This window comes from Mustelus asterias, chromosome 18, assembly GCF_964213995.1.
Source record: "Mustelus asterias chromosome 18, sMusAst1.hap1.1, whole genome shotgun sequence".
In the NCBI taxonomy this organism is placed as follows: Eukaryota; Metazoa; Chordata; class Chondrichthyes; order Carcharhiniformes; family Triakidae; genus Mustelus; species Mustelus asterias.
In genome coordinates, this window is record NC_135818.1 from 57,139,700 (window position 1) to 57,162,303 (window position 22,604).

At 37.1% G+C, this 22,604-nt stretch overlaps 2 protein-coding genes across 8 annotated transcripts in view; one reads left to right on the forward strand and one right to left on the reverse strand.

Annotated features, from left to right (window-relative positions):
* The window catches only part of xrcc3 (X-ray repair complementing defective repair in Chinese hamster cells 3), an 84,400-nt gene that overhangs the window by 28,805 nt on the left and 32,991 nt on the right, over window positions 1–22,604 (forward strand). Inside the window, exon 7 of one of the 3 annotated variants that reach the window (XM_078234013.1) lies at window positions 12,960–13,086. The exons of the other annotated variants lie outside the window; for them this stretch is intronic. Within the exon in view, the coding sequence (XP_078090139.1) occupies window positions 12,960–12,978 (19 nt within the window). The 3' untranslated portion in view covers window positions 12,979–13,086. Of the gene's footprint in view, window positions 1–12,959; window positions 13,087–22,604 lie in introns of those variants that run through there. 3 annotated transcript variants of the gene reach the window in all.
* The window catches only part of klc1a (kinesin light chain 1a), an 85,950-nt gene that overhangs the window by 9,452 nt on the left and 53,894 nt on the right, over window positions 1–22,604 (reverse strand). For 2 of the 5 annotated variants that reach the window (XM_078234005.1, XM_078234003.1), the window contains exons 14-15: window positions 9,724–9,854; window positions 4,833–5,965 (exon numbers count right to left, since the gene is read on the reverse strand). In XM_078234005.1, the coding sequence (XP_078090131.1) occupies window positions 5,914–5,965; window positions 9,724–9,854 (183 nt within the window). In that variant the 3' untranslated portion in view covers window positions 4,833–5,913. Of the gene's footprint in view, window positions 1–665; window positions 733–4,832; window positions 5,966–9,723; window positions 9,855–22,604 lie in introns of those variants that run through there. The other 3 variants (XM_078234006.1, XM_078234004.1, XM_078234007.1) reach the window with 2 other exon arrangements.

The following is a 22,604-nucleotide window of genomic DNA, read 5'->3' on the forward strand; positions in this document are numbered from 1 at the left end:
TTCTATGGATAAGGAAAAGACAAAACATTCTAGTTAGTAAAAAGCATTACTTCTTAAATTATCTCACAGGTCATTTAGCAATTAGTAAAATGTAAATCTATATATAAAGCATTTATTGCAGTTATTTTATGAATTGTTAGTTTCAATAAACGTTACATAGCACAGAATGCTGAAGTCAAGATAGATGTGTTGAAAGCATTCAAGCTCTTCTCCAATATTGTGTTAGAGATGCGAAAGTTTGAGGTAATTAAATGTCTGAATTTGGTTACCATAATAGGAATAAGTCAATAAATAAACCAGTGTATCTTAAACTTTGTACTGATTACAGCATTCCTTACAAATGTAACAGCGTTAAGAAACAAAAAGTAGGAGGGGGGATATTTAGATAGAAGTAGCAGTGTCTTATCTGAAGCCAGCAGTAATTGTAATACACGCAGCCATTTTAAAACACAGAACTTATTCTGGCAGAGAAAAAAATCAGGGCAATAGGATTGTGAAAAAGATAGAAAGAAACAGATGTTTTCTCATGCTATGTGGCTGCAACTAGTTGGGATCAATAAAAATGATTTTAGTAAATGACAGAAATGCGCAATATGTCTGTTGACAGGATTCTTCAGCTCAGACACTGCCACTGATACTGACTGGTAAAAATGCATAGGGCTTACTTGAAAAGGATCTTCAGTAGCCTTGCCACTTGTGTTAAGTACATTCAAAGAGTTGGCACGCTTCATGCTGCAACAATGTCAGTGACATGCAAGGGTAAAGTAATCAGAATTACTGCAAACTAAAGCTCAGTGTCAAAGCACAACAGATTTTAAAGCACAGTACTTATTCTATCCTCACCTAACACATGAAACACGTTTCACAGTAGATTTTGAAGTCACAAATACATTATGCTTCACACATGAAGGAAAAAATTGGATTATTAGCAAATTGGATTATCTAAATGGAAAGAAATTACAACATGCCACTGTGCAAAGGGACCTGGGGGTCCTTGTGCATGAGACGCAAAAACCCAGTCTGCAGGTGCAACAGGTGATCAAGAAGGCAAATGGGATGTTGGCCTATATCGCAAGGGGGATAGAATATAAAAGCAGAGATGTCTTGCTGCATCTGTACAGGGCATTGGTGAGGCCGCAGCTGGAATAGTGTGTGCAGTATTGGTCCCCTTATTTGCGGAAGGATATATTGGCCTTGGAGGGAGTGCAGAGAAGGTTCACCAGGTTGATACCAGAGATGAGGGGTGTTGATTATGAGGAGAGACTGAGCAGATTGGGTTTATACTCGTTGGAATTTAGAAGGCTGAGGGGGGATCTTATAGAGACCTATAAGATAATGAAGGGGCTGGATAGGGTAAAGGTGGAGAGATTCTTTCCACTTAGAAAGGAAGCTAGAACTAGAGGGCACAGCCTCAAAATAAAGGGGGGTCAGTTTAGGACAGAGTTGAGGAGGAACTTCTTCTCTCAGAGGGTGGTGAATCTCTGGAATTCTCTGCCCACTGATGTGGTGGAGGCTACCTCATTGAATATGTTTAAATCACGGATAGATGGATTCCTGATCGGTAAGGGAATTAGGGGTTATAGGGATCAGGCGGGTAAGTGGAACTGATCCACTTCAGATCAGCTATGATCTTATTGAATGGCGGGGCAGGCTCGAGGGGCTAGATGGCCTACTCCTGCTCCTATTTCTTATGTTCTTATGTTCTAAATCACTCGTGAACGATGCCAAAATAATTTGGGTTTAAATCATGTATTTTCATACTCATGTATGTATGATAAGACCAATTTTTACTTGAATTTTCAAAGTGGAACAGTTTCTTTGGGTCAGTGATATGTGACAAACATTAAGATTCTTACTGAAAACAGAATGTAATCTGGGATGAACCTATGCAGCAATTTCTAAATTTTGTCAAAAGCATTGACTATGCTTTCTGACCAGAATGTTTTTCCTAAAACTGCTGAATGCACAGGAATAACATTTTCTCTAGAGAGCATTATGCTGATCTGAATTTGGTAGGTTAACTTAGTCATTGTTTTTCTTTGTTTGCTCTTCTCACAAAAGTTAAGTGAGGAAAAGGTAAGCTAAAAAAAAAGTGTTAGAAAGATTGAAATATCGAAAACCATTATCCAAACTTGCTCTAGCAAACTAACATCCAAAGTTCCAGCTAGTCCAGTTCTGTTTATCCCCAATGCATATAGAGCTTAACAGACTTCCTTAGCACCAATCACAAGTGCATCATACTACTATTCAGAATTTTACAATTGAACTCAGATCTCTCTTTATTTAGCATCGTTTATCAAAAGATTTTATGCTGGGCCTTTTTCAGACCTTTACACATACCTTGGCAACAGTTTCTCGTTTCAAAGTATTTCAAGTTTTCCCTGAGACAGCAATAGAGTCAAAGCCATAGATCATTAACATCCCATGATCTAGATTGGAAAGGCGCTTCAAACAAAACAATTATTTATTTTCTTTTGTGCATCCCAATGAAACAACTTCGATCTACTTTGACACATCTTCCGGTCAAACTGAACTTCAAAAAACTCACCCAACTGAGACAAGCCAGTTTGATTGGCGGGCTACACTGGGCTTCAATCTTGTTTAAAATAAATCCTAGAATATACAAAAATTGCTAACAATGCTTTCAATGAGAGCTGAACACTAATATGAACTCGGGCTGTGAAGTATTTTTTGTTGCAGTTAAGGATTTTAATTCATAAACCGAATATGTTAATCTACATATAGTCATGTAGTTTTTATAGATATACTTTAAAAATGAAACAATGGCTGTTTCAAAAGGTTATTTTCAATACCTTGTACTTAGAAGTCAAATTCCAACTTTAAGAAAAAATGTCAGCTATTTCAGTATTTTAAACCAAATTCTTCTATATTGACACTGTAAATCCACTTGAAACTTCCCACATCAAGAATGATTTGTTTCTAGGTTTCCTTGACTATCCATAGCCAAGTTGGTTTAGGTTTTTGCTTTTAAGGAGCAGTAATCCCTCAGCTGGTATTTCATTTAAATTGTGAACATCAGTAGCAAATAGTCCATTGAAAAACAGATTTCAGCAATCAGCCAGGAAATATTCAATCTGCCTTCAGGAGACTTAAATATTTAAAATGGAGAGTAGGCAGTGTCCAGAATTTTTGAATTTGCTACGATAGGTTATGAGGTTGAACATCAATAAGTTTTTCTTTTCCAAAGGGTTAGTGACTTTTGGAACAGGTTGTTACATGTACAGTGTATGCGTATTTCTGCAAGTGTTCCAAAAGAAGCTGGATGCAGCTGACATCACGGATACAAAAAGTCGGTTGATGTTGAATAATATACCCGAGATCATACCTTTCTCCTGGAAATTATTTAAGATTGCCTTCAACCAGGAGAAGAATTTCTCTGAATTCTTTTCACCTCAACCTGGCCTTGTCCTTTGTTTTTTTTAAAAAATTTGCCTCTCCTAGGAGATTACATGCTGCTGCCGTGTGGGGAATATGGAAGGCTCATATTGTTTAGCTGTAATACGAGTGAATGCAACAGATTTGATCAAACAACAGTCGTTTCCTATCTGTCTTTTTGAATGTGCTTTCTTAATCAATGTAATTTTAGTTACCCAGCAATACTGCTTTTAAAAAAAACACTGAGCACTGCAGGGTGGGCAGAAATTGCATAAAACTGATCCTGTTCACCCCACTGGCTTAATGATGAAATGTTGCCAGGATGTTCGTATTTCTTACACAATCAGGATTTAATGGGCTTCATAACTAATGAATGTGGGAAGCAGTTTAGTTTAAACAGAAGCTACAACAATAACATTTAAACATTGGGATAAATGTTTCAATTCATGCAAAAGTTAATTAGGAGTGAACATTCTACATAATTTCACTTAATGGATGTATTAAATTATGATTTCTAATTGATTGTAAATGGGTTCCTTTTGTTCACAACGACCAAAAGGGTCTCAACTTCGATTCCTGGTCCTTGTTGATTTAATTTAACTCAACTCTAGGGTTGGGAGAAGTGAGGAAATTAGCCATTTGTGCCACTGATTGCTGTGCAGTAACATCAAGTGTATGCATTATAAAGACAAGCATGGCTGCAAAGCTCATCGACAGCCGAAGAACCAACTGATATCACTGTCATTAAAAACAATGATCTGGGAAAAAAAAAAGTGGAGAGTTATCCAAGTCTTTGTAATTTTACCCAGCATGAGTCATATCATAAGCAGAGGAGGAAATTGGGATAGGGCTGTATATCTTCCTAAGACAAGATATTTGAAATTGTCCGGTTTTCTCATAGCGTTTCAACAATTACAGTCTTAAGGGATGAGTTTTCTCAGCCCAAGTATCTTAATTCTTTGGAGTTAAGATTATTGAAACTAGTGAGGAGGTTACCCAATCACAGGAAAGAAACTGAGCACTCCAATTTCACCCACCTAATCTAATTCTGGTCATTAGTTCTTAGAATCCCTACAGTGCAGAAGGAGGCCATTCGGCCCATCGAGTCTGCACCGACCACAATCCCACCCAGGCCCTATCCCCATAAACCCACATATTTACCCTCCTAATCCCCTGACACTAGGGTCAATTTCGCATGGCTAAATTAACCTAACCCTCGCATCTTTGGAGTGTGGGAGGAAACCGGTTGCCAGAAAGTGAAAGAGGCAGGCTTGTAAGTAGTGTATGAACATTGAAGAGGAAAATTAAACTAGTTTAGCATTTTATGCAACTGCTATCCTCAGTGAGCATTCTATGCAGAAGAGGAATCATGGTTTGACCGTCATAATTTTGTGAAATGCCAATTAGTGCATACAGTAAACCTGTGCATCTCAGTTCTGTATTTAACAAAATATTTATTGGATAGAGTGAAAAGAAACCAGATTTCCAAACTGGAGATCAACTGGGATAACAATAGAAATTGTAGTTATTTTAATTGCTATAAATTGAGTTGAAAAATAATGATTGAGATTTGTCAGTACTCCTATGTGACACATTTAAGCAAACTGCTACCTTTTGAATAAAACATATTCATAAGTTCATGAACAGCAGCCCCACCATAAAAACAATTACTAAGTGAGAAAAAAAGCATAAAGGGGCAGGGAAAAGAGTATTGCTAAAAAAATTCCTGCCACCAATCAGCACCCTCTTTTCATGTGGTACAAATTGTTGTTCTCTTTATATTTGGTATTCTTGCAAATCTATTCTGATGAGTGCAAGATGATGACGTTTTCAATAGCATATCCCTCTTTTCAGCAATATTCAACCTTGTACCACCATGAGAGGTGGAGGAATGAATTAAGAAAATAAATTACACAATGCAAGGGCAACAATTATATATTCACTAATTCAGTCTGGTCACACAAAACAGATCTTCTGACAATTAATGTCTAATGCTGCATTTGCACTGTAGTATATATAATTCTGCTCTTGCTGTGTCACTACATTGCTTTCAAATGGTTCACTTCATTCACAATGAAGATATTTTAGGATACAGTGGATATCAGTGATATAAACAGACACTGTTTTGGTTTTTATTAGCTAGTTTTTGAATATTTTTCAGCTAAAACATGCATACATAAGCAAAGTTTAATTAAATGTTGTCAATACATTCTCTTACTAATTCCATAATGAACAGAAGTTCAACTAATAGTTTAGTGTATTAAGTATGCTAATTTACCAAATGAATATCAAGTTATCCTCATAAAAATAATACAAGTTTCTTTTTAACAGAAACATAGACCATAAACAGCAAAACATTGTGACAAACTAAACTGCTACTAAAATAGAGGTGAAGATACCAGATTATTTTTCTGGGTCCAGTATGGGTTAATCTTAAAGTTAGGGAAGAAGGCAGTCAGGCTAAATGCAGCATTGTTCAGTTCAGTAGTGTGTATCCATCTAGTTGTGCCCACTTCACTAAGGCTCTTTTCTGAATGCCTCATAAGGTATATGGATAGCTGAGGTTATTCTACGACAGAATGAAGTATTGTTGGAGGAATGCCTGTGTAAATACTGATCTAAACTATAAAAAAAGCGATCTAATTTATAAAAGTAATTAAACTCTACAGAAAATGGCAAAATATCTCAACTCAGGGAAAAGAGGCAAAAACTGAAAACACAAAAATATACAAAACTAAAACACAGGTAAGACTGTAATTAAAAGCTTTACTTTTGAGATATTTTATTGCCTGGTTATAAAGATGCCAAACAATAGAAGAATGTAGCAGTCAAGCCTGCATTCATTTTCCACCTCAATTTAGTGAAATAAATCAAATACCCCATTAATAACTTACCGGTGAGCAAATAATTCCTGTTAATGAGTAGCGTACCAGTATGCATTATTTAAATAGGAAACTACCCGTCTTTTCTTTGAGGGAGCACAAACCTTTCAAAATCATTGAAATATAGATGTATTGAATTAAAAATACACAAGCCTGAACATAAAGTCACATTTTAACCTCCGGAACTCATTATTGCTCTTTACTAATAAAGCACATTTAGGTTTTGACAGTAACAAAATGGAAGTAAACTGTTCAATAATTGAAAATAGTTCAAAGTTCTAATCTCAGATTTTATTCTTTTTGGCGCACATTTAGGTTACCATGGCCTGTTGATTGGCCATGCTAAATTGACCCTAGTGTTAGGGGATTAGAAGGGTAAATATGTGGGGTTACGGGAATAGGGCTTGGGTGGGATTATGGTTGGTGCAGACGCAATGGCCTCCTTCTGCATTATAGGGATTCCATGATTCTATATTTCATTACACACATCAATGCACTTGACAAATAAATTTAAAATATGATGCTGTTGTGTCAAAATTTGCTTAGCAATAAAAAATTTTCTTCAATACTGGGGAGACAAGGGTACAAAAGTCAGGAATCTTACTCTTGATCACTTTGCAGTTATTTTTTCTGTAAGGTCTGCATATATGAATGTTATGCAGTCTTGAGGTATTTTATTCAATAATCTGTTGATACTCACTCCCTAAAATCACACATGAATATCAGACTGCTAGAATAAGTTTCCAAAGGGCTGCCAAATATCCGTGATCTAGACCACACACATTAATCACCACTTTCAGGAGAGAGGGAGGAAAAAAAGTTTGAAGGAAGCACTTTGATTATCACAGGCCTTTAACTTGCGCCCTTGGCAATGTAGCAAAGGTTTAACAAAACTGCCCAATTATGAATTGCTTTGAGAAGTTAAGATTTAGAAAAAGGTTTGCTATGAAATTATAATACCAGATTAATTGTTTGAAACTGAAGACATATTTAGAGTAAAAGTTATTTAACATAAATAGGAACCAAAAAAACACATTTGGTGAACTTCACAGTTATATCTGTGTTATTGAATTCTTGCAGTCTCCTCTAAGAAATTAATAAAGCAAAAATTGATGATTTTGCTCAAAAGAACATTACTGTACCTCAAACAATTGCATCACGTTTGATTTGATATGCTTTAATTGACTGCTTTTACGAGACAAGTTAACATTTCTTCATGTCTTCAAGGACATGACTTTTGGCAGTTACCTTGTACCTCAGATGCTTTGTACTTTGTTATCATGCCATGAACAAATTGATCAAATATTTTTAAAAACTGAAATTAATAATAGACATGCAAATTCAATTATTTTCCTCTCCTGTCTTTCACACATTCTACCCCCATATTCAAGAATTGGCGACAGTGCTCTGGTTGGAAAAGATGACATTGAACTATACAGAATTCTAAAATAGAGACCATTTGGTCTTGTGGGTCTGTTTTAGTGTTTATGCTCCAGTCTCCAGCCACTTCACTTCATTCTATAAACATACAAGGGGATCTCCCACCCAATTACTACAGAAAAACTCGAGAAAATTTATATTGTGTACATGCCAGACTTAAATGGACTTTCTACCCAAAACTACCTCCACCATGGCTGGCCATTGATAGATGGCTTGGGCATCTTGAACTGTCTCCTCCCCATTGCACGCCTCCTTCTCCACTTCTTGATCATGGGCTCCCCCTAGCCACTGGGCATGAACGCCTTTACACCCATTGATCAAGGGGTCTCCCTCCTCCACCACCGCTCTCCCTCCCTCCCTCCACCAAGTCAAGAATGTGACGAAATACTGTTGCCCTGGATGGTAGACAGAAAGGCTGAGAGGAGATGGTCCACAATTGGTGGGGCTATAAGATGGTCAGCTATGAGGGAGACTTGGGGCAGGTGGCCTGTTATTGGGTAGGGGATTGAAACTGCCTCCACCACACACTCGGGCAGTGCATTCCATACCTTAACCACATGCTGCATGAAAAAAAGTTTTTTGTTATATCACTTTTGCTTTTTTTGCCAATTACTTTAATTTTGAATACCTGCATCAAAATTCCTCGCAGCCTTCTTCTCTCCATAGAAAACAGTGTTAACTTCTCCAATACATTTTCATATCTGAAGTTCCTTATTCTTGGAGCCATTCTCGTGAATCTTTTCTGCACACACACTAATGCATTCATATTGTTTCTAAAGTATGGTATCCACAACTGGATGCAATGCTCCAGTTAAGGCAAAACCAGCATCTTAAACAAGTTCAACATACAACTTCCTTGCTCTTGTAGCCTATATCCTTTAATAAAACCTGGGATACTACATGCTTTATTAACCATTCTCTGAACCTGTCCTGCCACCTTCACAATGACTCTAAAGGCTCACACCAGTACCTGGATTTAGATGGGCTTAAAGAATTTGGTACTGTTCAAGTTAGAAAAGCACAGGCTCCAAGTGATTTGACTGGGGCTGATAAAATAATGGAGACTGGACAAGAGTAAATTATTTCATCTGGATAGACCAGGGAGGAAAAGGAATCACAATTACAAATTATGGAAGGCAAAACTACGTTGTGCTTCTTTTCCTACAATATTTTATTAATATCTTCTGCCCATTTCGCAAGTTTTGCTAAAACTGGCTGTCTCAGTAGCAAAGCTCATTTTATACAAAGAACAGTACAGCACTACAACTGGCCCTTCAGCCCACCACGTCTGTGCCAACACAGATGTCTCTCTAATCTAATATTTTCTTGCCTCTGTGGTCCATATTCCTCTATTCCCTGCCTATTCATGTAATTATCCAGATGCCTCCTGAACACTGTTATAGAATCTGCGTCCACCACCTCTTCTGGCAGCGTGTTCCAGGCATTCTCCATCCTGTGAGAGAAAAACTTGCCCCCTCTCACTTTCAACCTATGCCCCCGAGTAATTGACCCTTCGACCCTAGGAAAAAGACTCTGACTATCCACTCTATCCAAGCCTGTCATAATCTTACAAACTTCTATCAGGTCCCCTCTCATCCTCCAATGGAAACAATCCAAGTTTGTTCAACCTTTCTTCATAGTCTATATCCTCCAAACCAGGCAACATCCTGGTAAATCTCATCTGTACCCTTTTCAATGCATCAACATCCTTCCGGCAGTGTGGCAACCAGAATTGTACACAATACTCATGGCTAACTGCCCATTAACAAGTTATTTCTTATAGAATAGTAACTGCACTTCAAAAAGTACTTTGTTGGCTGCAAGCTGTTTTGGGACATTTAGGATGTGAAAGAAGCTATATAAATGCAAATCTTCCTTTTTCCTGTGACTGTCACATTTCATGTACATGTATCCTAATTACATTTTCATAATAACCTCTACAATATTCACAGCTTTATGCCAAAGTCAAAATCAGAATCACTACATATTCAAAATGAATAATTACCCAGAATTCTTTGGCTCATTATCACGTGGACTTCCACCTTTCAGCTTTCTGACTAGTTTTTCACTACTGCGTCTGATAGAGGCACGAAGTTTGCTGAAGGAGCCACTACGTTTCAGAGATCCGGTTCCATCCTGAAAACCAAATACAAAATGTGTCTATTTTAACTTGATTAGCAAAACCTTTGGAGTAAGCCTCAACATTACTGAACAACATACAAAGAACCATAAAAAGTGTTACTAATAAGTTTCATACTTCTCTATGAGATGGGAGGAACTCTCCCAACTACCAATTTTCATACAAGAATTCATTAAATGCAAAATGTATTTTGTATCTCCAAAATTCAATTGTGAATTTTGTTTTAGAATTATAAAATTATGCTGCACAAATTTCCCAAAATAATCTCGATTGGAGGAACCTTTGTTAATACAGGATCCTATTATCGAATTATGATCAGCTGTCTGCAACAACTTTTCTAAACCTAATCTGTTCTAACCTGAAGCATAAACTCTGTTCCTTCCTCCATGGGTGCTGCCTGAAGTGGGTAACTGAAATGATCTTATGTTAAAATTAATATTAAGACGTGCATTAATCGCTTTAGAATAGACAAATGTAGTTGCGAGAGCTCTTTCTAGGAATAATGGGAAATAAAGCCTACACAGTAGACAAGATAGCCAGCACTGTGGGACCCAACTAAAAATCACAAGCCATGAAACTTAATTACTGTCACCAGATAGGTAAACAAATATTAGGATGATAAGAGCACAGACTGGGAGGTATTAGAGCTAAGGGACTCAGTCTCCCAGTGAGATAACAGAACATCTGCAGCCTGAACAAATTAATTCATTAGGTGTATAACTGAAGCTTGTACTAAGCTATATATGGAAATATGATAACTAAACGACATAAATATGTTACACAGTCTTTGTATCTGAGAGATACCCTGGGAGAACCCAGCATTTGCTTGAATAAAATCTTTGCTTACTAGAGGCTCTCAGACTCCAGAGTGGATACTTTTTACTACAACACTGATCAACATACTTCAGCATTTTCCTTTTAATTCTAAATCTGATTTATATACTGGATTGTGTTGAATAATGTACAATTCATGTCTTTTTCAATAAAATATAGGTTAATCAGTTGTAAGTCACTAAATTATAACAGTCAATGTAACTTGAATTGTTCATGCACCTTTTTCTCCCAGTAATTAGGGATCTAGATAATTTATTACTTTTATCAACATATTTGAACATGAAGAATATTAATTGTCCCAACATCTCAGCCTTGATTATACTACATTGTCTTTTGGAAGAGCCATGCATATACAAGTTAGTTTGCACTAAATATCACAAATTAAATCATGCAATACCATTGAGTGAATTTAAAATATTTTGATTAAACACAAAATCTCAAATTCAGATTTGCTGTATTTTGTCAGACAAAACAGCTTATTTACCTTTCTAATGTAGTTCTATGCTTTTGAGTCTCACAGGACATTATATATAGATATGGTTACGCATCTTCAATTCTAACTGAAATGAATTCCCAGCACCTTGGGAAATAGGAGGTCTTTATTTTTTAAAAAGCTAGAATTGAGCATCTTGTATCTAGCTGCACAGAATCATTACTTTTTCCAACTTTTCTCGTTGATATTACATAATTACAAAATGCAATAACAGTTCTTTCATATTCCCTCTTTCTTTATTCATGAATGTATTGACATCTGCTGGAGTACAATTCCACCTACACCTGCATCTTTTGATATCTCCCTGACTGAACATTTATTAGGTACAAAGCTCAAAAATACTGCTGACAGGTTATTGACTGTAGAATGCATCACAGCTGAGTGAGAGCCACATGATTACTTTTCTGGAAGGGGTCATTGGATAGCAATCAGCTGCAAGAACCTGATTTTCATCTCCCAACACTAGGGCACTAAGGCTAGCTGTTGCACTTCAGGTTAGGTCTGAAATTACGTCATTTAGCACAGATCATGAATCAAACTTTGGACTTACTGGTTTGTATACATTAGTGTCACACTGGGTGTGACCATCAACTATTAAGAGATGTAGTAGGGCTTGCCCTTAACATGAAGTATCTAATCTCTATACCATATTTCTTCTCTTTCCCCAATTATAGTGAATGGCTTTATGAGGCTGAATGCAAATCCACTCTTAAGATTTTGTACATTTTGTTCAGGAGATTAAGTATACAAAACATGGAGGAAAATTTTAAAATATCTGGATAAAATTGTTGCTCATCTAGACTGTCAAAAGTTGTTAAAATGCTACTGTGATGCACACAAATCTTGTATGTTATGGGAAAATAAAACCTTTCAGTTTACCTTAAATTTTAAATTTATTAAAACCTCCACACATTCTAAAACTTAATAAATTTATATTTACTCAGCTATGAGACAGACAAAATGATCTGATGCTCAATTTTTTCTACCTATTACTTTTTAAAAATTAAAATAAATTGCACGTCTACTTCATTAAGGATTCTTAATAATTAATGATCAAGTTATATCCAAGTTATGATATCTCACGTTGTAGGGAAGAATAATATTTTAAGAGTGTTCTTTCAAATATATAACAATGTATTTAGCAAGCCTTGGAGTTCTATGTGGAGAGTGCATTGAAGTAAGCATCACAAAGCAGACCAGAGGCAAAAGACAGATCAGTTAGACACGGAGCTAGTTTATTAAGAGTTAGAAAAGAGACAATCACACATACCACTGGACACTCATGAAACTAGCAAAGATCAGTTTACGAATGCACCAAGATTAGACACAAAATTCCACCCCAGAATAAAAACATTTTAACAACATTTTTAAAAGACTCTTAAATAGACCACAAGAATTTTAATAAGTTGATCACAAAGAACATGCCTAGTTTTTACAGTTTTTGACTGCATACCACATCATGCTATTTCATCAATATTTTTCCTAATTTGACAGCAACCATTACTGGCCATTTTATAGAATGAAGCATTGGAAGGTCTGTCTTGCTATTACATAACAAAGATGCCAAACCATAAAATTCTCAAATGGAGGCCACTCAAGCCTAATAATTCAGTGATCAGGACTGTGATAAAATAAACAGCCGAGTAGTAAATAGAACAGAAAATGCCAGAAAAACTCAGCAGCTCTGGCAGCATCTGTGGAGAGAGAAATAGAGTTAACATTTTGTCTTGAGACATTAAGACTCTAACCTCTAACTCTATTTTTTTTTCCACAGATGCTGCCAGACCTGCTGAATTTGTTCCAGCATTTTATGTTATTATTTCAGGTTTCCAGCATCTGCAGCATTTTGCTTTTATTTGAGTATTAAATATGTGTTTTAATTTTAAAGTGTAGGCCTCCAATGATTTATACACAGGCTGGCATTTCTGTTAGTGCAAGAATCAGTCAATTGTGGTAATGGATAATTTTGAACAGATAGATCAAGGCTACAAATATACAATAAACTACTCTGCAGAATTACAACAGCCTTGAAACAGTTCTCAGTAAACAAAGTATATAGTGTAGACAAAGTTAGAAATTGCAGTACTGCAGAGAAGTTAAAGCCTGAAGATGGTGCATGCCCTTCATGCCGGAGACATAATTAGTATCACAAAGGGTTTCTATGCCTGGCAGACAAAAGAGGAAAGAAAACAAGTCAAAACTGTTGCAAAAGCTTCAACAGTTTCAATTGTTTAAGGAAATTACACAATTTCAATTATTTAAGGAAATTACACAAACAATATTTCTAGGTCAAAGTTTATGCTTGGTGCTCATCACTTGCTAGTCTGGCACTTGTACTTAAATGTGCCAATTACTAAACATATTTATTGGATGTGCTGGGACTATTATGCCACCCCTTAAAAGTGATGAGGGAAAAAGTGAAGTTTTGGAACAACTGAGCAGCACGAAAGGTGGAAGCAATAGGGAGGTGGGTCGGACAAAAGCATGTGGGGGCAAAATAGGCCAAAAGGAAATGGAGGGAGGAAAATGAAGAGAGAAGGTAAAGGAAGAAAGGCTTGCATTTGTCTAGTATCTTTCTCTGCAGACCATCCCAAATAGCATTACAGCCAATTCAGTTGAAGTGCAGTCACTTTTGTAATGTAGGAAATGCAGCAGCTAATTGAACACAGCAACATCCCAGAAACAGCAAAGTGACAATGACCGGTTTTAGTGATGTTGCCCTTCAAGCGAGAGCTGGATGGTTTCTGGTTGAGGCAGAGAGACCTACAAATAGTAGATATTGCATGATATTAACCTGGACCAAAGTGGTCTTCTGGATTAGTTTTGATCACCTAAAAGGGATGGGAAAGAAATTTTCCCCCCAATTGTTCTGCATTTTTCCCCTTTCTCAGTGGATTACATGGCTTTCAGGTAGGATGGGGAGTGTTTACATTGTAATGCACAGGGTATCAGGCTGGATGGATTGTTCTACGATTGTTCATATCTTTGTAAAATGAGGGGGGGCAGGGAGAGTGGAACTGGATGGGCATTCAACAGCACAGTCTGTGGCAGAACACTGAGTGACAGACTGCTATTTCAGGATTTTTGCATTTATCTGTCCATATGCTAAATCTTAAAGTTGCAGTCGTTTCAGAGGAGTGATGACAGCATAGACTGACGGTTTGCTGTCAGAAACCCACTGCATAAATCGGGACAATAATTTCTGCTTCCTCTATAGTTTGCATTTTTATCAAAAATGTAATGAACATACTGTGAGTTCTCCCTTTCAAGACAATTTTTTAATCACAGCCAAGTTCTAAGGGAGCATCGGACTTGACTTTTTAAAAAAAGACTATCTTATTGGAGAGAATAACATACAAAACTCCTACAAAATATCTCATTTGCAGACAAAATCCTTGATAATAGTCAGTCTGCCAAATGATCAGTGTCTCAAACAAAAAAAATCTATAAGATGACAGAGGAAGGCCAAGAAAGGGGGCAAAAAGCTCATTAATCAATGCAAATTAATTCCAAATTAAAAATATAATTCTATGAAGAAATCATATTTAATGCTGTTTTATAATAATTCAAAATTAGTAGATATTAAAGTAACCATAGCAGAAATGCTTTGTTTGTTAATATTTTAGACAATCTGGCTAATTTATAAAAGTAAATCATATTTTTGAATTACGTATTCTATAATCCAAACATTTATAATTTGTCAAAGATTCTCAATGTATGAATTGTGTACATGGGCATGGACTGAATAACATGAAAGTCAGTAAGACAGAGCGAGAGTTCCAAGGAGAGTCAGGTTTGAAAAAAACAAAACGGTGAGAGACAGAGCAAGACTTCCAGAGAGAGTTAGACGGACAGAGCAAGAGTTTCAGGGAGATCCGGGGCTTGGGGGGAAAAAAACAGCATGAGGCAGAGTGAGAGTTCCAGACAGAGTCGGTGCTAGGTGCTTCCTGCTAGAGTTCAGACACAGAAATTGAGGTGTGTCATCACAGGAAGGGCGCAAGTTGATTGGCTGCTGAGTGTTGCTGATTAGGGGCCACATCTCAACAACTGGAAGATTAGAAATGAAAAATAGGAACAAGTGAACAGCTGGTGAGTATTATCTTTTATTTTTAAGTGAGATTTATTACAACTAATAAAATGTGTTAAGTATTGGTAGATTTATCAGTATTAGCAAGGTGTATTTATTAATAGTAATAAGGTGCATTAATATTGGTGAGACTTTTTTTAAAAAGCAGTAGCAAGAAATGGCAGGGCTGCTCCAGCTTTGGGTTGAAAATAGTTAGTGGAGAGTAGGAAAAAATGGCTATTTTCAAGTTGACAGCTTGTGACAGTGGGGTGCTGCAAGGATCAGCACTTGGGTCCCAGCTATTCATTCTATATTAATGATTTGGATGTGGGGATTAACAGTAATATTTCCATGTTTGCAGTTGACACAAAATTAAGTGGGAGTGAGAGTTGTGAGGAAGATGCAAAGATGCTTCAAGGCGATTTGGAGAGACTAAGCATGTGAGCAAATGTTTGGCAAATGGAAAACAATGTGGAGAAATTTTGATAGCAAAAACCTAAGTACAGAGTATTTCTTAAACAGTGAGAAGCTGGGAAGTGTTGAACTTCAAAGAGACATGGGTGTCCTTGTTCATGAGTCACTGAAAGTTATCATGCAGGTATAGCAAGCAATTAAGGCAAACGATATGTTGGCCTTTAATACAAGAGGTTTTGGGTATGGAGTAAAGATGTTGCACTGCAATTATATAGCGCTTTGGTGAGACTGCACCAGGAGTACTGTGTACAGTTTTGGTCTCTTTACCAAAGGAAATATATATACTTGCAATAGGAGTGCATCAAGCTTCACCAAATTAATTCCTGGGATTGAAGGATTTTTCTAAGGAAAAATTAAATATATTGGGCCTTAATTCTCTGGAGTTAAGAAGAATGAGAGGTGATCTCATTTAAACATACAAAATTCTTACAGGGCTCAACAGGATAGATGCAAGAAGGATGTTTCCCCTGGTTGGGGTGTCCAGAATCAGGGGACACAGTTTCACAATAAGTGACAACTCATTTAGAACGGAGATGAAGAGGAATTTCTTCACTCAGAGGGTGGTTGATCTTTGGAATTCTTTGAGCCTCCACCAAATATGAGCAGTCACCAAATATGAGGGAAGGTGATGGTCTAATGGTATTATCACTAGACTATTAATCCAGAAACTCAGTTAATTTTTCTGGGGACTCGGGTTCAAATCCCACCACGCCAGATAGTTGAATTTGAATTTTTAAAAAAATATTTGGAATTAAAAATCTACTGATGACCATTGTCGATTGTCGCAAAAAACCCATCTGGTTCACGGATGTCCATAAGGGAAGGAAATCTGCCGTCCTTACCTGGTCTGGCCATATGTGATTCCAGGACCACAGCAATGTAGTTGACTCTTAACTGCCCTCCAAGGGCAACTAGGGATGGGCAATAAATGCTGGCCAGCCAGCGATGCCCATGTCCCACAAATGGATTTTTAAAAAATGTTCAAGACTGAGATTGGTAGATTTCTACATGTTAAAAACATCAAGGACGGTGCAGGGAAATGGTGTTGAAGTAGATCATCAGTTATGATCTCATTAAATGGTGGAGCAGACTTGAGTGGATTGAATGAATTTCTCATGCTCTGTTCTTATCCTGTGTTGTGGGAACTCCAGGACGTTTCCCATATTCTGGATAACCATTTGCGCAGAAGTGTCATCAGTTGCAGCAGCTTCAGTTTCTGGTTGTGGAACTTGAGCAGCAGCTAGCATCACTGTGGTGCATCCTTGAGGCTCAGAGCTAAATGGATAGCACATTTATAGATGTGGTCACCCCCAGTTTAAGAGAACTCATGGAGTGTGGAAAGGACAGACCACTTGATAGTCAACAAAGAACAAGCTGGTAGTGCAGGAGTCCCCTGAGTGCATGCCACTCTCCAACCAGTGTTCAGTTCTGAATACTGTGATGATACTGCACCATTAATAAATGTAATTTCTTAATCATATTTTTTGCAAGGGGTATGTTTAGAATTCAGCTGTTCTACATAATGTTGATGTGTCTGCACCAGGCAGCTCACATGGACTTCCAATAGCCGTTTGCTACCCATACAGCAGACTTGTGAGCAAAGTTACAGCTCATTGAATAAAAGGGACAGTAGCAACATGGTTACAAAATTAGCTGAGTGACAGGAAACAGAGTAAAGCTTAATGAATGTTTTTCAGGCTGAAGGTTTCTAGTGGAGTTCCCCAGGGGTCAGTATTGGGACCCTTGCTTTTTATTCATTCGTGGGACATAAGCATCGCTGGCTGGCCAGCATTTATTGCCCATCCCTAGAGGGCAGTTGAGAGTCAACCACATTGATGTGGCTTCGGAGTCACATGGAGGCCAGAAAAAGGTAAGGACAGCAGCTTTCCTTCCCTAAAGGACATTAGTGAACCAGATGGGCTTTTTCAACAATTGACAATTGTTTCATGGTCATCAGTAGATCCTTAACTCCAGATATTTTTTTATGGAATTCAAATTCCACCATCTGCTGTAACGGGTTTTGAATCCAGGTCCCCAGAACATAAGCTGAGTTTTTGGATTAATAGTCCAGTGATAATGGAGGCCATCACCTCCCCTTGATGATATATATTAATGACCTAGACCTTAATACACAGGGAATAATTTCAAAGTTTATAGACAGTACAAAACTTATTAGCATTAGAAACCATGAGGACAGTGTAAAACTTGAAAAGAACATGGACAAGTTGGTGGAATGGGTAGATAGGTGCCAGGTGTAGTTCAATATTGGGAAATGAGAAGTGAGACAGTATAAAATAAAGGATACACCTCTAATGGGGTGCAGGAGCAGAGAGTCCTGGGTGTATAGATATCTGGATCATTAAAGATGGCACAACGAGTTAAGGGAGCAAATAATAAAGCATGTCGTATCTTAGGCTTTATTAAGGGAGGCAGAAAATACAAGAACAAGGAGGTTGTGTTGAGCTTGTACAAGGCACTAGTTAGACCTCAGGTGGAACACTGTGAAGGCATTGTAGAGAGTGCAAAAGAGATTGATGAGAATGATTCCAGGGATGAGAAACTTCAGTTATGAAGGTAGATTGGAGAAGTTGGAACTCTTTTCCTCCTTGGAAGAAAAGGCTGAGAGAACATCGAATAAAAGTACTTAAAATGTGGGGTCTGGATGATGTAAACAGAAAGAAACTGTTCTTATTAGCAGAAGGTCCGAGAATCAGAAGGCACAGATTTAAGATAGCTGGTGCAAGAAGCAAAAAGTGATACAAGAAAGAACATTTTCACACAGCAAGTGGTTAAGACATGGAATGCATTGTCTGGGGGAGTGGTGGAGGCAGGTTCAATGGCGACATTTAAGAGGGAATTAGATAATTATTTGAAAATAAACAATATGCAGGGTTACAGGAAGGCAGCAGGAGAATATCACTAGGTGAATTGTCCATTTAAAAAGCCGTTGCAGACACAATGCGCCAAATGACTTCCTTCTACACTAACAATTCTGTGACTCTGAATATACGTTCAATTTTATGATGCATTCTAAGTGAAACCAATTCAGGAAATTTGTTTGGGGGGGGGGGGGGGGGGGAGGAGGAGGAGGAATGTCCTTGCATCACTGAATGGTTACATCACAGGAAGAGATCATTCAACCTATCGAGTCTTTGTCAGCTCTCTGCAAGACCAACTCATCCAATCCCACTTCCCCACCTACTCTCAGTAACCCTGTAGAGATTTTCTCTTCAGATATTACTCAATATCCTTTTGAAAGCCATGACTGAATGTGCTTGCACCACATTCTTAGGCAGTGCATTCCAGATCCTAAACACTTGAGCACATAAAAATGTTGCCTTTGTTTTTTCTGCCAATCACTTTAACTTGGTATCTATCCACTGGTTCTTCACTAGTTTCTTTCTATCAGATCTGTCCAGACACAAGTATTTGAACTTCTATCAAAAATCCTCTCAAACTTCTCCAAGAATAGCAGGTACATGAATAGATTGGAGAAGCTGGGGCAGAAGTCTCTCATCCCTGGAACCATTTAAATGTTTCCTTGTTCCCACCGCCCGCCTTTGGTTCTTGAGATGTGAGGATCACTGGCAAGACCAGCATTTATTATCCATCCATATTTGTCCTGGAATGGAGTACCATGTTAGGTTTTTTCAAGGGACCATTAAGTGAACCACATTGCTGTGGATCTGGAGTCACATACCAGTCAGAGCAGGCAAGGATGTCAGGCTTCCTGAATGAAAAGACATTAGTGAACTAGAGTACCCTCTGCACCCTCTATTACACGTTCACATCCTTCCTAAAATGAGGTGGCTAAAATTGGACACAATACCCTAGTTGATGCCAAATCAGTGATCACCACTGTGATTTTATACTGTTTGCTTCTATTTATTAAGTCCCATATGCTTTATTAACCCACTTTCTCAATCTCTCCTACCACCCAAATATTTGTGCACCCATATCCCCAAGTCCCACTACTTCTGCACCACTTTAGAATTGTATTTATTTTATATTGCCTTTCCTCTTTCTTCATTTCAATACATTCCACTTTTCTCTGTATTAAATTTCATCTGTCCATTACATTTTTTTCTATGTCCTCTTGAAGTTTATCACCATGCTCCTCACAGTTCACAAATACTTCCCTGCTTGCCATCTGCAAATTCTGAAATTGTGCCCAAGTCAAGGTCATTAACACAGATCAGGAAAAGCCCAAGACAGCCATGCATGGGTCTAGTGGAATGTTTAAAAATTTGAATTCTGATGCCAACTCTGGCCAGCTGAGATTTCTGAGCCTTGGGAAACTTTGTAGATGATGAAGGCAAGGACTGTTGGATCCAGGAGTTAAGTGCCTTTTAACAACTGGTGGATCCAGTTTCCTTGTTTCATTCACACCTTGCAATTAGATAATCTCTGCACCCCAACAGTGGCTTGGTGCTCAAAGATGCAGTAGGCTGATCTTTTCTTAGATGAAGCTAGACACAAATTATTTCTAGAATCATCAGGAAACAGTAATAATTTGCATTGCCATGTGTGTGAAAAATGTTTTTTGTACACAAGATAAAACTACTCAGCATATAACTCCCTACACTTCACCCAGTGCCTTTCCGTGACGAGAGAAAACGTTCCCCACTTCAGTAGAGCATTTTGCCCTGCAAGACAACATTTGCCTTCAACTTAACTGACCTGTTCAGGAAAGGATGAAGCCAGGAGGCAGACTCAGATACCCAAATCTTTCCCGGTCTATTAAATACTATTCTATTTTTCAAAGTCCTATGTTACCATGTTACGGTGAAGAAAAAAAGGGATAACAATGATCAAAAGATAGGAATTTACCTGAAAAATCTTTCACAATTAGCTAATCAAAATGAAAAACACTAACAATTTAGTAAGTGTCTAAAAAAAATGCAATCTATTGGTTACTAAATTATTGGGACTATTTAAAGTGGATCAGGACTAAAGATACATATGTATCCAGTTTAAACATTAGCAGGGCTTGCAAAGACACGTCCAAAGGACCATTAAGTGATTTGTTAGTTTGAGAACTTAGATCCCTGCATCTAGAATCCAGTTACTTTGGGAGGTAACTGCACATACAAATCAAATGCAAGTCTGATCACCAGACATCATTTAAATATAACTGCATTACCGTGCTCAATTGACTGATCATTCTATTTGATTTATAATCCAAACTACAACTTTCATAGACTCCAGAGATTGGTCTAGTGCATGGCATAACCAGTTTGAATTTGAAAATGATTTCAAAAGGGCAGAGGAGGAGAAAAAAGTGGAAAAAAATCTTACTCCAGTGTTGCCTGCTCCCACAGAGGCTATGCAAAAAACTTTGCTGTTTTAAACTTACTTTTGAAAACTCATGTGTCAGTAAAGCACCAGCGATAAATTCATATAGACAGAAATTAGCATTGGCCAACATAGTTTTTAGTTCAGCATTAATGTTCAGACTTGAGCAATGCCCAAAGTGAAATTTCGAAGAAAGGCACTGTGCATGTGAGAAGTGTGAGAAGAATGAGAGTTGACGTTCCTAAATCTTGTACTGTACCAATGTAGGAGCAGTCAACTCAAAACAATATTGAATTAAAATATTAAAAAATTGTACATAAGTCATTTTTCAAGAGGAAAACATTAAAATCCCATTATTTCTAGAATCTAAAATATTGAGCTATTTTTAAATTTCGTTCTTATCCCAAATTAACATCCACTTCACTTTTATCAATTATGTTGAACTCTGATAGTTTATCCTTTTCCCCGTGCATGTTGAAGAATGTTAGCACAGTTAAAGTAAAATTTTAAACAAAATCCCTTTAACAGTGTGAATTTACAGTACATGTGGATGATCAGAATAAAACTTAAAATATACACAAATTAAATTTAAACATTGTGATTGATTCATTTAAAGGGGAAATGTGACGGTACAAGTTATGAGCTAATTGTGCCAATTTGTTGGGATTAGGTAACTGTTTTATCTAAAGAAAAGATTAAAATAGCAACCAAAAGTAAATTATGTAGTTCATATGCTGGCATAGTTACACTTAAGACTGAATTTAGACTTTTTAGATATTCAAATCATAAATGAAACAAACAAGTTTTTAAATAAAAGCATGGAGACAGGGATTAATTGAATTAAATCTTCACAAGTATGAACAACATTAGTCAATTAGTAGTTTATTTCATAGTTAGTAGATTATAGTGGATGAAAAGAATCAATCTTGTTCTGAAAGGTATTTCTAACAGCCAATATGACAGTAGAGAAATGACCCAGAAATAGTGTTAGCCATAATGTACAATTTAAAATATAAAAACATACAAGCAAAAAAATTACTTACAACCGTGTTCATAATTAGACCAAGGTGATTATATATTTGAAAAAGTGAGCATGCCAAATACAAGAGAAATATAGAGAGCTGTACAGTACACAGTACCAACATAAACTACATAATTTACAAAAGATAAACCTCTAGTCTCTGCATTTCCTCATGGAATTCAAAAGGAGAAAGACATCGATTAGTCAAAACACAATTCTGATTAGTTCGCATGGCAGTAAGTTTCTAGGAAACAGCACTATCTTTATCACAATGCCCACACTCAATACCCATCAAAAGCAGGAGCAAAATATAGCAGTTGATAGCGTATGGTGCTAAATAACACACTACACAATTTCTGCATCAAGATTATCTAATTTTAATTAGAAGTGCATTTTGCCAAATTTAGTTATTCTTTTCAAAAATGCAAAACTATGCATGTGAATTTTGTCATGCAAGGAATATGTTATGTTGTAACTGGTCACATAAGTGGAATACTCCATTTTATGAAATAAGAAAAATGTCTCCAATGTGAAATAAATACAAATTCTCGCTGCCAGATCTT